Source organism: Pezoporus occidentalis, unplaced genomic scaffold (assembly GCF_034315485.1).
Source record: "Pezoporus occidentalis ecotype Australia unplaced genomic scaffold, CSIRO_AGI_Poc_V1 ctg4, whole genome shotgun sequence".
In the NCBI taxonomy this organism is placed as follows: Eukaryota; Metazoa; Chordata; class Aves; order Psittaciformes; family Psittacidae; genus Pezoporus; species Pezoporus occidentalis.
Window position 1 is genome coordinate 19,419,834 of NW_026915724.1, and position 14,504 is coordinate 19,434,337.

The window sequence follows — 14,504 nt, forward strand, 5'->3', positions numbered from 1 at the left end:
ATATTCAATCCCTGTTTAAATTTCTTCCTTAACTTTCCTTAGTTTTTCTGCTTGACATTTCTTAAACAGGAAAAAAAATTAATCCTAATATTATATATAGCTTAGCTTGATATCAAGTATACTGCTACTCTGCCTCTCTTAATAAGTGTAGATTATTGTTAACTTAGACTATGCTCAGTTTTGATGATAATATTAGGGGGTTTAAGAGATTTATTCATGGGGACTGTCTTCTTTTTAATCAAGAATTAAATGATGATGATGATGATGATGAAGAAGATGACTGCATTATAGTAGAAAAGGGTGCCAGAGGAAAAAGGCCTATTTTTGAATGTTTTTGGAATGGAAGGTTAATACCATACACGACTGTGGAAGAGTAAGTGGTAATCTGTTTCTACAATGCAAACTGGTCTGTTTCTGTAATGTAAACATCTTTATAATGAAGGGTTTTAATGTCTGTTTTCTTGTGTTTTAAGTTTTGACTGGTGCGCTCCTCCAAAGAAGAGAGGATTGGCACCAATTGAATGCTATAACAGAATTTCTGGTGCATTATTTACTAATGATAAGTTCCAAGTCAGCACAAACAAACTCACTTTCATGGATCTGGAGCTGAAGCTAAAAGATAAGAATACTCTGTTCACAAGAATCTTCAATGGACAGGTAACCATTCCGTTAGGTATTTCTTATTGACAAATTTTAATGCGTATGATATAGAAACCTTTATACACTGGGCATTTGTTTGTGTCACTGATTACCTGGATTCTGAACAATTTTCACTTTGAGCACTTTTACAAGACTTTGTACCACATACTTCTGTTTTAGTGAGTTTTAGTGAAGACTGAAGTTTTAGTTTCAGTGAGTTTTAGTGAGTACTGAAGTTTAATTTTAGTGAGTACTAAAGCTGACTTACACCTGTAAGAAAAAATAGAATTCAGTCTGTTTCCTTTTGTTTCCTTAAACAATGACTTCTGTTGTTACATAACAGTTTTTGTGGAGAGACTCTCTTCATATAAGAATCTGGGTGCTGGGGGAAACACTTTCTCTGAAATACAGCTTTCCTAGAATTTCGTAATGCTTCCAAGGAAAATCTGGTTTTGTTTGAATGCAGTATCGCTGTATTTGTAATTGTTCACACTTCTGGAGTTGACAGATTTAAATTTTGTACTACATTAACAATATATATTTATTTTGTAATCTATTTATAGGAGCAGCGAATGAAAATTGACAGAGAATTTGCTTTGTGGCTCAAAGACTGTCATGAAAAATATGACAAACAGATAAAATTCACAGTCTTTAAAGGAGTAACTACACGTACTGATTTACCGTCCAAAAGAATGCAGAGCCCTTGGACAACTTATGCTGCAATAGAGTGGGACGGAAAAACATACAAAACCGGACAGCTGGTAAGTTAGTTGTTTTGTAATAGAGCATTTGAACCCTATAAAGGGCAAATACTATGCATTTGATGCAGAAGCAATGTATTTATGTTAATTGTTGTCTTCTCAGGTGAAAACTGTTAAGACTCTTCCAATATTCTATGGAACTATTGAGAAATTTTTTTTGTATGGAGACCATGATGGGGACATATTTGCCACTGGAGGAGAGGTTCAAATTGCTTTGGTAAGACAAATATAAGAAGGATTCACACAGCTAGTGTGGATGGAATCTTTAAACATAATCCTGGGTCAGATGTATTTAAGTGATGGTGAAAATTACTGTGGGGGTTTCTTTTAAGAGTCAGCAGTCTAGAAATAATCGAACTACTCAATTCCATTAGTTTCAGTGTAAATATAGTAAGATTATTATTCATTATCAATGACCTCATTTACTTAAATTTGCATATGAAATAGAGTAGCACACTTGGTATCAATCTTAGTTCTTAACCCTTGTGATTTCAGCAAATTTTAGAAGTGTCTTGTGGTGTTACCAGGTAGTTGTTATATTGCATTATGTCTATGCTGGCTTGTTTAGTCCTTTCATAGACAGGTATTTCTTATCTGACATACTATAATCTGGCTGTTTATAACTGTATACAATTTTTTGCTTCAGGAACCTCAGGCATTGTATGCTGAAATGAAGACTATTCCAATCTCAAAGCTTGACAGAACAGTGTCTGAAAAAGCTGTTAAAAAATACATAGAGGATGAAATGGCAAGGTAAGCTCTAAATTGTAATTACTTACTTGTAGTGATCCTAATAACAGTTTTAGCATTTCTTCAGGGAAATGGGAAAGCAGTCAGCTGTTTCAGTAGAAACAAAAAAAAAAAATGTGGAACTCAAAATCTGTAAGAAATAGTCTGGTGTCGTCCCCCCAGGAAAATAGCTTCATGTGTATTCTACTAAAGATAAATTACCCTGTTTTTTTAACTCGTGGAAAAACTGTTCACTCTTTCTTTTTCACTAGACTTCCTGACAAATTATCAGTGACATGGCCTGAAGGAGATGAGTTATTACCAAATGAAACAAGATTTGCTGGTACACCAATAGGTATATTTTTTTCTTCCACATACAAAAAAATAAAATATCCATTAAAAAATATATTATGCATTCTTGTTGAAAAAAAAACAAGAATACAGAAATCTCTGATCACTTACAATACACAGCGTATTTTAACAGTGCAACATTTTTCCTTTTACATACAGGGGCATTAAGAATAGAAATTTTGAACAAAAAAGGCGAAGCGATGCAAAAACTTCCAGGTACAAGCCATGGAGGTTCAAAGAAACTTCTTGTTGAACTCAAGGTTATTTTACATTGTAAGTATTTCTGTATATTGAACTGATTCTTTACTATTTTAAAAATTGATAGTGGATAATGCATTTTCTTGTGTATATACGTATTATATGTTAGAATTTGATAGATGGATATAGCTGTTAATTTTAAGAGCAATATTGCATCAGAGCATATAGGACTCCAGAGCCTCGTTTCACTTCAATGGCAAGTGCTTGATGGTTTAATGCTGTATTATGATTACATCTTCTATCCCATGTAACAAGGGCCTGTCAGTTCCAAACTACTTAATGTACACAAGAATATGGTTAAAATGAATACCATTTCTAACATAGAAATTCACACAAGTCGCATAAAAGTAGGAACTGCACTTGTTGAATGTCTAATGTAAAGTCACTTAGGAATTTTGCAAAATCGAGTTTGTGTGAGCTGCTGTTTCATGGTTTCTGTTGTATAGGCACTTCACTTAATATTTTTACACTGCGTTTGTTGAACTGTGTTCTTTCTGAGGCAGCTGAAATTGGTCAGTTGTGTGTTGAACACAGAATTAGAATGCTAAGTTCTCTGAAAACTCCAACTCTACATGTGTGAAATCTAAAATTTACAGAAACTTAGTCTTGTTTGCCTTGTTTCTTTCTATATACAATAGGAAAATCCAATTCCTTTGTATGGTAAGAGTTGTAAAAATATCTTTCTGAAGCACTGAGGTTACTGTAGTGGTACATGTCAAAGGAAACTAAATGGAACTATCTTAGTTTCAGTTTAGTATTCTTGTCATAAGACGACACTTAGTGTTTCAGTGGCGCTTGTTGTATGGGAACTGTCTGCTGTGCATGTCTATTGTCCAAGCTTGTGTGCTGTGGCATTAAGAAATTGGAATTGAAAAAGAATGTTCACATAATACAGAATATCAGATTGTATTTGCCAACAGCCTCATTTAAATTGCAGGTACCTCTGTTAAAATACTCAAGTAGGTGCTGTGGCAATCTGTGGCAATACTAAGGCATCTTTTCGGGGGGGGGGGGTGAGCTAATAAGTAAACCTTTTATTGCTGAAGTATTTATTTTAGAACTTTGTTAACTGTTCTTTTGAACAAACAATTATCTTGCTAATTCCCTCTTGTAAGCCACAATCAGAAATGCAGTTGAGATGCATCTGTCTCACACATGCACCATTGAATTTTCCCAGATCATGAAGGCTATGGCTGTTGGCTATTAATATGTAATTTGAAACAAGATTACAGATGTTCTTCCTCTGTCTGTACTCCCCAAGGATTTATATTACACCATAGCAGGGATATTTAGTTATCCATTGTTTTCAGAATGTTCTACATGGAAACTTGTTTACATGAGAAGCAAACGTTGGCATTGTAATAATCCTGCAAGTGTAAGATACCTTTTCCTCTTTAGAAAAACATCTGTTTCTGAAAGGTTTCAGACAATAAACAACTGCATTACTGCATTTCTTTTTATCCTGTGTAATCTTACTGCATTTGCATTCTGTATTTATTACACTTAAAATATGAATAAATATTAAGATATATTGCAAATAAAATATATACATATTTTATTTGTAAAATATTAATATCTTAAATATACTAAATTGTAATATATACTGAATATATTAATGCCTCTTGAATGTGTTCCTGTATTTATCTTAGGTTATAGAACCATTCACTAAAAATTGCTTTGAATTTTCAGTGTGTTCTTAATTTGGAGAAAAAAAGGAATGTTCTTCTTTCCTCGATTATACATTCAGTCAACTGCACATTTTTAACATGGCTCCCATTTAAGAAAGTTGATAGCTGACCAGTTGCCAGCATGGAGTGCACACCCTACAAGTGCTCGGACTTCACAGGGAGCATACAACCAAAGAACTAATAAAATTCATCTTTACAAATCTGCTGCTTTCAGTTTAATATGTCTGAGCCTAGCAATTTTTAATTAAAATGGGATTAGGTAGGGAGTTTATTTTTTTTTAATATGTAACCAACATGATTAAGTATGAAACTGAATTTATATTTATTAGATTTAGAGGTGATAGTAATACTTAACAATGAGTGATAAGTAATACATGAAGAAAATGAACAATTATGGTGTAGAATCTAATTAAATGTAGCTAATTGTTTATTTTGCAGCACCTACTGGGAATAAAGAAATAATTTCCCATATCAGTCAGCATGGAGGCAAATGGCCATACTGGTTTAAAAAAATGGGTAAGTTCACATACGTAATATTTTCAGTTTGTTTATAATTTTTCTTGGTTTGCTTTCTAATTGTATTTGTATTTCTGTTTAGAAAATCTTCAGAAACTTGGGAGCTACACCTTGAAACTGCAAGTAGTATTGAATGAAAGTAATGCAGACACTTATGCAGGAAGGCCTCTACCATCTAAAATCTTTAAATTTACTATTATAGGTAAGAAATCCAGTCATTCCGATTTTCTTTTAGTGTCTATATTTCAGTCATTGTATATCAAAATTATTCGTGTTTTCATGGAGAGGTAATTTTCAGCACTTGAGAGCAGCATTTTCATGTCAAATAACGAAATTTGCAGGCAAATATGATTTTTGCCTAATAGATTTTGCTCTCACCTGTAACATGTTGGCTGTGCTATACAGTTAGTTTTTGCAAAAAAGTGTTAACAGAATCAGAAGCTTTTCCCTGATGTGAACTTTTCCAAATGTACTTAACAAAAATAAACTTTTACTTAATTAGAATTGCTCTTTTTCCTGATGCCACTGGCATAAATATTATTTCATAAAACTGCTATTTTTTAGGCCAACTTTCATGCATAAACCATGAAGAGAAACTCATTCAAAAACAGGTTATACATTTAAAATGTGCATGTTGAGACTGAAGTTTTTTGTTGGCTTCTTTTTAATTGGAAGAAGAGTCCTATGCAAAAGTAAATTCTCATTCAGTTATAATGGGTGTGTATCTTTGGATTAACCACCATAAAATACTTAACCGGAATACCACAATAGAAATAATACTGTTAAATATGTCTGATGTTACTCTGTCTTGCCAGACACTCTTGTATGTGTGTGGCCTAAAATAATATGTCTGATCATATCTTCCCAACAAAATTCACAGATTCTGATCTTAATGACACTATGGAAGCTTGTAAGATATATGTGGTTACATTGTAATTCAGGTACAGCCTTGCTAGTAGGTTCTGTTAGGTTAACACTTGGAGACGACAATCTTAAAGATTCTTTCTCTAACCTAAATGATTCTGTGATTCCCTGAAGAAGTTTTATTTCTTTTGCTGGAAAGACTACATTTCCAGAGAAAATAGGCATCTGTTTATGAAAAAGGGTAGAGCCTATAGGCTAGTTTGTAGTTGCTCTTTCTGTCCAGAAATATGGAATAGAATCCTAGAGTCACAGAATAGTTAGAGTTGTAAAGGACCTTAAGATCATCTAGTTCCAGCCCCCCTGCCATGGGCAGGGACACCTCACACTAAACCATGCCACCTAAGGCCATGTCCAGCCTGGCCTTGAACACCACTGGGGATGGAGCATTCATAACCTCCCTGGGCAACCCATTCCAGTGCCTCACCACCCTTACAGTAAAGAGTGTCTTCCTTATATCCAATCTAAATTTCCCCTGTTTAAGTTTTAACCTGTTACCCCTTGTCCTATCACTACAGTCCCTAATGAAGAGTCCATCCCCAGCATCCTTGGTAGGCCAGCTTCAGATACTTTAAGGCTGTTATGAGGTCTCCACGTAGCCTTCTCTTCTCCAGGCTGAACAGCCCCAACTTTCTCAGTCTATCTTTGTACGGGAGGTGCTCCTGTCCCCCGACCATCCTCATGGCCCTCCTCTGGACTTGTTCCACCAGTTCCATGTCCTTTTTATGTTGAGGACAGTAGAACTGCACACAATATTCCAAGTGGGGTCTCACGAGAGTAGAGGGGCAGGATCACCTCCTTTGACCTGCTGGTCACGCTCCTTTTGATGCAGCCCAGGATACGGTTGGCTTTCTGGGCTGCAAGTGCACACTGAAGCTGGCTTATGTTCATTTTCTCATCAGCCAACACCCCCAAGTCTTTCTCCACAGGGCTGCTCTGAATCTCTTCTCTGCCCAACCTGTAGCTGTGCCTGGGATTGCTCTGACCAGGGTGTAGGACCTTGCACTTGTTATGGTTAAACTTCATGAGGTTGGCATCAGCCCACCTCACAAGTGTGTCGAGGTCCCTCTGGATGGCATTCCTTCCCTCCAGCGTATCAACCGAACCACACAGCTTGGTGTCATCGGCAAACTTGCTGAGGGCGCACTCAATCCCACTGTCCATGTCAGCGATGAAGATGTTGAACAAGACCAGTCCCAACACCGATCCCTGAAGGACACCACTCGTTACTGGTCTCCAGCTGGACACTGAGCCATTGACCACAACTCTTTGCATGAGGCTATCCAGCCAGTTCTTTATCCACCGAGTGGTCCACCTATCAAATTGATGTCTCTCCAATTTAGAGGCAAGGATGTCGTGTGGGACAGTGTCGAATGTTTTACACAAGGCCAGGTAGATGATATCAACTGCTCTACCCCTGTCCATCAGTTCTGTAGCCCCATCATAGAAGGCCACCAGATTGGTCAGGCAGGATTTCCCCTTAGTGAAGCCATGCTGGCTGTCACCAAGCACCTTGTTGTTTTTCATGTGCCTTAGCATGCCTTCCAGGGGAATCTGCTCCAAGATTTTGCCAGGCACGGAGGTGAGAGTGACTGATCTGTAGTTCCCTGTGTCATCCATTTTCCCCTTCTTGAAAATGGGGGTTATATTTCCCTTTTTCCAGTTGTTGGTTCTTCACCTGACTGCCATGATTTTTCAAATATGATGAACAGTGGCTTAGTAACCCCATTTGCCATCTCCTTCAGGACCTGTGGATGGATTTCGTCAAATACAATTAACTTCTTAAATTATAAAGGACTATTGTTAGCTGCAAATGAGATTTCATAGGATTAAAAACAAAACAGACTTTTGATTCCATATATCATAAGACAACTTAAAGAAAATCTATATTTACTTAGAAAATGAATCTGCAAAAATACATGCTAACTACAGATTATATATCCCCTGCTCTATCTTATCACCAAGACTCACCCTTTTATGGATATCTCTGAACTGCATGTACACTAATGCATGTAGCATGGGGAATAAACATGGTGGATTAGAGACAGCAGGACTACAACATTGCTAGTCATTGAGACGTGGTGGGATGGCTCACATAAGTGGAATGCTGCAATGGATACAAACTCGTTATGAAAGACAGACCAGGAAGACCATAAAGGTGCCTCTTATGTAAGTGAACAGCTGGAATGTATGGAGCTCTGCCTGGCAATGGATGATGAGCCAACTAAGATCTTCTGAGTGAGGATTAAAGAGCAAACCAGTATGGATGACACCATAATCAGTATTTGCTATATGGGCCACCTGACTAGGAAGAACAAGTGAATGAGGCCTTTTACAGACAGCTGTAAGCAACATCATGTTTGCAGACTCTGGCCTTTGTGGTGGACTTCAACTACCCTGGTATCCGGTGGAGAGACAACACAGGAGGGTGTAAACAATTCAGGATGTTCCTGGAGTGCATCAATGACAACTTCCTAACTCAAGTGATAAAGGAACCAGTAAGGAGGGGTGCTCTGGTGGACCTCATACTTATAAACAAGGAGGGGCTCGCTGGGGATGTGAAGGTTGAAGGCAACCTTGGCTGTTGTGACCATGAGATAGTAGCATTAAGAATCATGAAAGGAAAGAGGATGGCAGAAAGGAAGCTCACAACCCTGGACTTTATGAAAGCCTGTAGCCTCCTTAAAGATCAGCCTGGTGGAGTTTCATGGAGTAAGGCCCTGGATGAAAAGGGGCCCAAGAAAGCTGGTTAATATTCACAGATCACCTCCTCCAAGCTTAAATCTAGTCTATTCCAATGAACAGAAATCAGGCAAAAATGCCAGGAGGACTGCATTGGATGAACCAGGAGCTCCTGGCAAAATTCAATGCAGAAAAGTAGTATGTAGAAGGTAAAAGTGTGGACAGGTAACCTGGGAGAAATACAGAGACACTATCCAGGCATGCAGGGACGGGGTTAAGGAAGCTGAAGTCCAATTGGAACTGAAACTGGAATCCCTGGCAAGGGATATTGAAGGTAACAAGATGAGCTTCTACAAATATGTATGCGTGACAAAAGAATGACTTGGGTGAACATGAGCCCACTGTTGAATAAGGCAGGGGACACAGGACATGGAAAAGGCTGAGGTATTGAACACCTTCTTTGCTTCAGGATTTACTAGCAAGGTGGACCTTCAGGAATCCCAGGCTGCAGAGACCTGTGGAAGTTCTGGAGCAAGGAATATATACCCTTGGTGAAAGAGGATCAGGTCAGGGAATACCTAAGCAAACTGGTTGTACATGAGTCTGTGTGCCATGATGAGCTCCACTAGGAGGAGAGCTGCCAGCAGGTTGAAGGAGGTGACCCTTCTTCTCTACTCAGTACTGGTGAAGCCACAGTTGCGGTACTGTGCCCAGTGCTGGGCACATTCCAACACAGAGACATGGACATACTGCAGAGGGTCCGGAAAGGGCCATGAAGATGATGAAGGGACTGGCACAGATTGCCCAGAGAAGCTGTGGCTTTCCCATCCCTGGCAGTGTTGAAGGCCAGGTTGGATGGCCTTTGAGCAACCTGGTCTAGTGGAAGATGTCCCTGCCTGTGGCAGGGAGGTTGGAACTGGATAATCTGTGATTCTATGATCTCTCATGTCAAGAAAGGCTGGGAGAGCTGGGACTGCTCCACCTGGAGAAGATACACGGGTACCTTGTCAATGTCTATAAAGGCATGAAGGAAGATTGAACACCAGGAAACACTTTTTCACTGTGAAGTTGACTGAGCACCTCACTCTAGAGGGTGACTAGGTGTAGGTTGCCCAAGACATTGTGGGTTCTCCATTCTTAGCAACATTCAGAAGCTGTCTGGACATGGCCTTGGCAGCTGACTTGACTTGAGTCAGAGGTGTTGGTTAAGATTATCTCCAGACAACCCTTCCAACCTCATCTGGTCTGTGAGTTTTATCTACAAGGGGGGACAGGGAGAGAGGAAGACAGAAAATACCACTTCCTTTGCATGTAATATTAAATGAATATTTTTGCCACAGGTTCAAGAGGTAGAACGAGCATCTCTTTCCAAGAAGATCAAGAAAAAATAGATGCTTTCAATAGCCTTACATTTTTTCCACAAAATGAGAGGCTTTGAATGCAAACCGTTTAGGCAGAAAAGAGTTCTTTGTAGCATATTCTTCTAAAAGCTTCTCAGAAGTCTTATTGGCAGAATAGAGAGAAGTATTCTTGTATGATAATACAGAAAAAATTCTTGGTATTACTTCAAAAGACTAATTATTTAAACATGTTTGAAAACCTGGCATTGAAGTATCAAGACACTTCTGTGAAGTTCTGGAGCAAGGGGGGAAGCTCTTTCTCTGAATGAATGCATAAATGAGCCTTGTCTGCTCCTTCTTTATCTCTTTATCTAAGCAAAAAAGAGAACCTTAAAAGTTGCAAAGTTTCATTCTGTATTTTAAAAACATTTTCTCAATAGAACTGTGACTTTCCCCAGCATGGCAGCTTTCAATTAAAGGTTCCCTTGGCCATAACAATTGAAATGAACAAATCTCGTCTGAAAGGAATAGACACACTAAAAATCTAATGGGCTAACAGTTTGGAACTTCGGTAGTTACTCACTTCGACAGTGCTGAAGTTCTTTTACTGTTATTTTTGTCAGCTCATTTTACACTTTTATCACTCACTTGTAAACAAAATTGTGAACACTTCAAGGTTGAGGTATTTTTGTTATTGTAACCAAGAAATAATTTTGGCCAACAGAAGGTAACATTTTCCCTCCCTCCATGGTTTTCACATCTCTTGTGCAAAAGCAGCTCTCTGATAATCATACTAGTAGGTATTAAAAGTAGCTGTTGATTTGTGTCTGAAATAATTTGATAGGATATTTATCTACCATGTAGCTCAGCACTGCATTGCTTCTTTTTTCAAAGGCCAGTTGGTCAAGATAGTTTGATTACACAAAACATTATGCTGATTTACAAGCCCTCATTTGTACCACTCTGGTCTCATTTTTTAGTACCTAATTGGAGGCAGCCTAACAGGGCCAGATTTCACAGGAAGGATTTTCTTACATTTCTTTTTTCAAATGCTCATCATTACTCATCTTTATCTCTCACATTTGGGATAGTTGTAGAACAAAAATATTTTGTTGCATGAATGAATTTATTTGAACAGAATTAAAGCAATTAAATGTAAGAAAAGCTATCCACAGGAACTTGTCTACTCTCAGGTGCTGCATGGATGTTCTAAGTGTTTTGGAACTTTTAGCTGCCCTGTTTTGTTGTATATGTCCTGTTTTGTTGTATACTGCTGTTATGTTTTAACTATTGCTTTTATGTTACTGTAATTTCAAATAGAGGATCAATCAATAAGGCATGATTTTGGTTACAACAGTATTCTAAACAGCTTGTTTAATTTGAGGCTGAAAACCACTTGATTTAGTTGCCATCAGTAAGAGAAAGCCAGCAAATATGCATAATTCCTTCTAAAAATGTATTATTCTTTTCTCTTAGAGGGCAAACCAGAGAAATTTTCAGTGGGACTTTTGGAGCTTCCTTTCCGAATTGGAGTACCTTTTAATATTCCTTTGGAATTGCAGGATGAATTTGGTCATGCAACACAGTTGACAACTAACATTAAACCAATTCTTGAAGCTAGGTAATTCAGCCGTCTTTTGGGGGTTCTTGGGGGAGAGAGTTTGTCCTTTTCTTCATGTGACATTGATACAGTAATTCTTTGGGGATTGTCTGAGTAATATAGTGGATACTTTTCACATAAATTAATGGGCATTTTTTTCTTTTATTTCCATGAGAATATCTGAAAGTATCTTGTATATTAAAACACTGTGTTTATTTGTAAATTGATTCTGTTTTGTTTTCTATGTATTTTTCTAGTGGATTGACGTTGCAGTATGAAGGAATAACTACAGGCACGAAGTGCGTCATTAAGGGTGTCACTGCTAAAGGCTGTGTAAATAGTTGCCAGGGCAAGGTAGGCTAATGAAATTAAACTTGAAGTAATATATTTAAGGAAAAAACAAACCAAACAAATAAAGAAAAAGCCACACACAAACAGAGCAAATAATTTTTGTGTAAAACAGATTGTCACATAGTGTTAGCTAAGTTTGTCCTACACTAATGGCTGCTGGTATTTGTTAGGGTATTTTCAAATGATCTCTTATAGCTCTACCTGGAGCAATTTGTCTTTCCCATAGCTTCATGCTCTTAGCTCATGGGACTGGAGTGGGCGCAGCTGAGCAACACTTGGGTGTGTGGTAGTGTACCCCGTATGCGAAATCACAGAAGACGGCATTAAGTAAAAAATTAGTATTGCAGAAAGGGGTTGAAACTAAAAAAAAAAAAAAAAGGGGGATGCATAAGAGGACTGTTTAGTGCATAAATACAGTTTAATAGAATGGATTCCCGAAGAATTAAACTTACTAACATTAAACGTCAGCTGTCAGTTATACTGGTTTCCTTGGTTTTTATTCCCTACCTTATTTTTCACTTCACTCCTTGTCCCCATCTCCAAGACTCCCTGCCTTCCCCAGTCCCTCAACATCTGACTTCAGTATATATTGCCTTCCCCTGTTCTGGTGATTCACCATTTGGTTTAACGGGGCCTTCAGCTGATATGTGCTGGTTGGCTTGCAGACAGACAAATGTAGTTAGTTGGCTGGCCAGTCAGAGCGGGAGAGTTTCAAGCACCTGTGTGGCCAGCCATCATCTGATGAGATCGTGTGTTTGATGAGACTGCAGATGTGATGCAGCAGCCCAGGCCTCATTGCACTATCTCTTACCCAGCAAACCAGAAGAATTGCCTGCTCATTTTCATCCAGTCTACAAGGCGTTCATGTTGCACATACCCTGCCAGGCATGGGAAGGGCATAAGCTAGGAAACTAAACCTTCCCAGAGGCAGCATTTCTGAACATGTAAAAGTGACAGTTCATGAATTGCAACTAAATGTTCTCAAATATATAAATTATGAAATTCATATATCTGCAGTGCAACTGGTTTTCTTAAAGCTGGAGCTTTTAAGATTATTGATTAGACTGCTTCATTCTCTGATTTTAATGTAATAATCGGTTTTAGTAATGCAGTTCTTCAGCAGTTGTTTTTCTTATGGCCTTATTCAAACATGGGTTGGATAATAATTGTAATGCCTTGCTTCAGGCAATTAGCTGAGGAATAATGAACACAGAACTTTAAGACCCTTTCTTTTTAGAACTATTTTTATAACTGATCTATTTTTTTCACCAGTGAAATAGCCTCTAAGCAGGAAACCATAAGTTATGATAGCTGCTTTTAATGGTTTTAGAACCATATAGTTTAACATGCAGATCTTAGACTGAACATCTCTGGGAATAATAACATGAAAAGCAAGATTTTTAGTACAGGAAAAATACCTTGATTTATGTAGCAGCATGAAACAATTTGGATAGTCTTCTGAAATTTACATATATATGAATTGACATGACTATGTGAGTTAATTTGTGATCTGGTTTTGTTTAAAGTTAATATTTAAAATATTCTTTCCACTAGAACTTTAATCTGAAGGTTACTCTTCCTGGTTTGAAAGAAGACACACAAATCTTTAAAATAAGATTGCAGCCTGGTAAGTAGTCTTAAAAAAAATAGTGAATTTCTGTTGAACTTTATTCTGACACTATTAATGAAATGCTGCTTCTCCCAAGAAGGTAGAATATTTAGCGAGACATAAAAAAGAATATTCTAGCTCATCCAAGTGATAACTGAAACTAAATAAAGTGAAGGGCATGTCGTTGTTGGCAGGAGTAACATCAAACTCACAGCTCAATCTTACCTATTATTTCAGCAGCTGGAGTTTTTCCGCTTGCTTGAGACTGATTTTTAAAATATTTTTCTAACATGAATGAATTTGTTTATCTTCTTGATTTTCTACAGCATTAAGCCCATTAACCTGTACTAATCTGCATTGACCTGTTCTCCCTGTGAAAAGCATGTTGTGAAAGCATTGGAGCTCATGCAGTTTCTTGCCCCAGCAAAGGGGGGACGCTTTGGCAGTTGGCATTGTGTCTGAAATTTTTAGTGTTACATGTTGACTATCATAATGAAAGAGAGACATATATACGTCTGTAAGTCCACAGCCATTTCTAGAATTTTATATTTTGTGGATGTCTTCATGCTGAGGATTCCCTTGCATGATACCTATTATCCCTTGTTACCTGAGTTTTTCTGGATTTGGGAGATAAGGTATAGTTTGAAGGCTGACTTTTTGGCCTCCTAGATTAACAAACTTCAGGCTATAACATCTCATTTTGCAGAGAAATTGTGTACTTCAAGCTTTATTAGGCCAACAGTGTTTAATATATTCCATTATTATTTATCTTTTGAGGAGTTCAGCCTTCATGTAGAAGATGCAGTGGAACGATCTGACTTGAGACAGATTGTATTTTGTATTGCTTGGTTATTTACTTTGGACTAAAGGCAACTTCATCCTTCATTAGAATCTTTAGCTTTTGGCACTGTAGAGATGCTTCACTACCTCTTTCTTCTCATTGGACTTATCTTTGGCTTTTAAAGCTGTTTTTTGAGGAAGGAATGAATAAAAGCTACTTTGGTCTGTCTTGGTCTTCAGCCAGTGAGTTTGAAATGCAAGTTTTAATGAATAATGCAT

At 37.7% G+C, this 14,504-nt stretch overlaps 1 protein-coding gene across 1 annotated transcript in view; it reads left to right on the forward strand.

The window, feature by feature from the left end:
- Nucleotides 1-14,504, forward strand: part of SMCHD1 (structural maintenance of chromosomes flexible hinge domain containing 1) — a 65,926-nt gene that overhangs the window by 15,689 nt on the left and 35,733 nt on the right. The window contains exons 11-22 of the mRNA XM_062632889.1: nucleotides 244-373; nucleotides 474-657; nucleotides 1,203-1,400; nucleotides 1,504-1,617; nucleotides 2,047-2,153; nucleotides 2,402-2,484; nucleotides 2,640-2,753; nucleotides 4,865-4,942; nucleotides 5,025-5,144; nucleotides 11,362-11,506; nucleotides 11,743-11,839; nucleotides 13,391-13,463. Of these exons, the coding sequence (XP_062488873.1) occupies nucleotides 244-373; nucleotides 474-657; nucleotides 1,203-1,400; nucleotides 1,504-1,617; nucleotides 2,047-2,153; nucleotides 2,402-2,484; nucleotides 2,640-2,753; nucleotides 4,865-4,942; nucleotides 5,025-5,144; nucleotides 11,362-11,506; nucleotides 11,743-11,839; nucleotides 13,391-13,463 (1,443 nt within the window). The remainder of the gene's footprint in view (nucleotides 1-243; nucleotides 374-473; nucleotides 658-1,202; nucleotides 1,401-1,503; nucleotides 1,618-2,046; nucleotides 2,154-2,401; nucleotides 2,485-2,639; nucleotides 2,754-4,864; nucleotides 4,943-5,024; nucleotides 5,145-11,361; nucleotides 11,507-11,742; nucleotides 11,840-13,390; nucleotides 13,464-14,504) is intronic.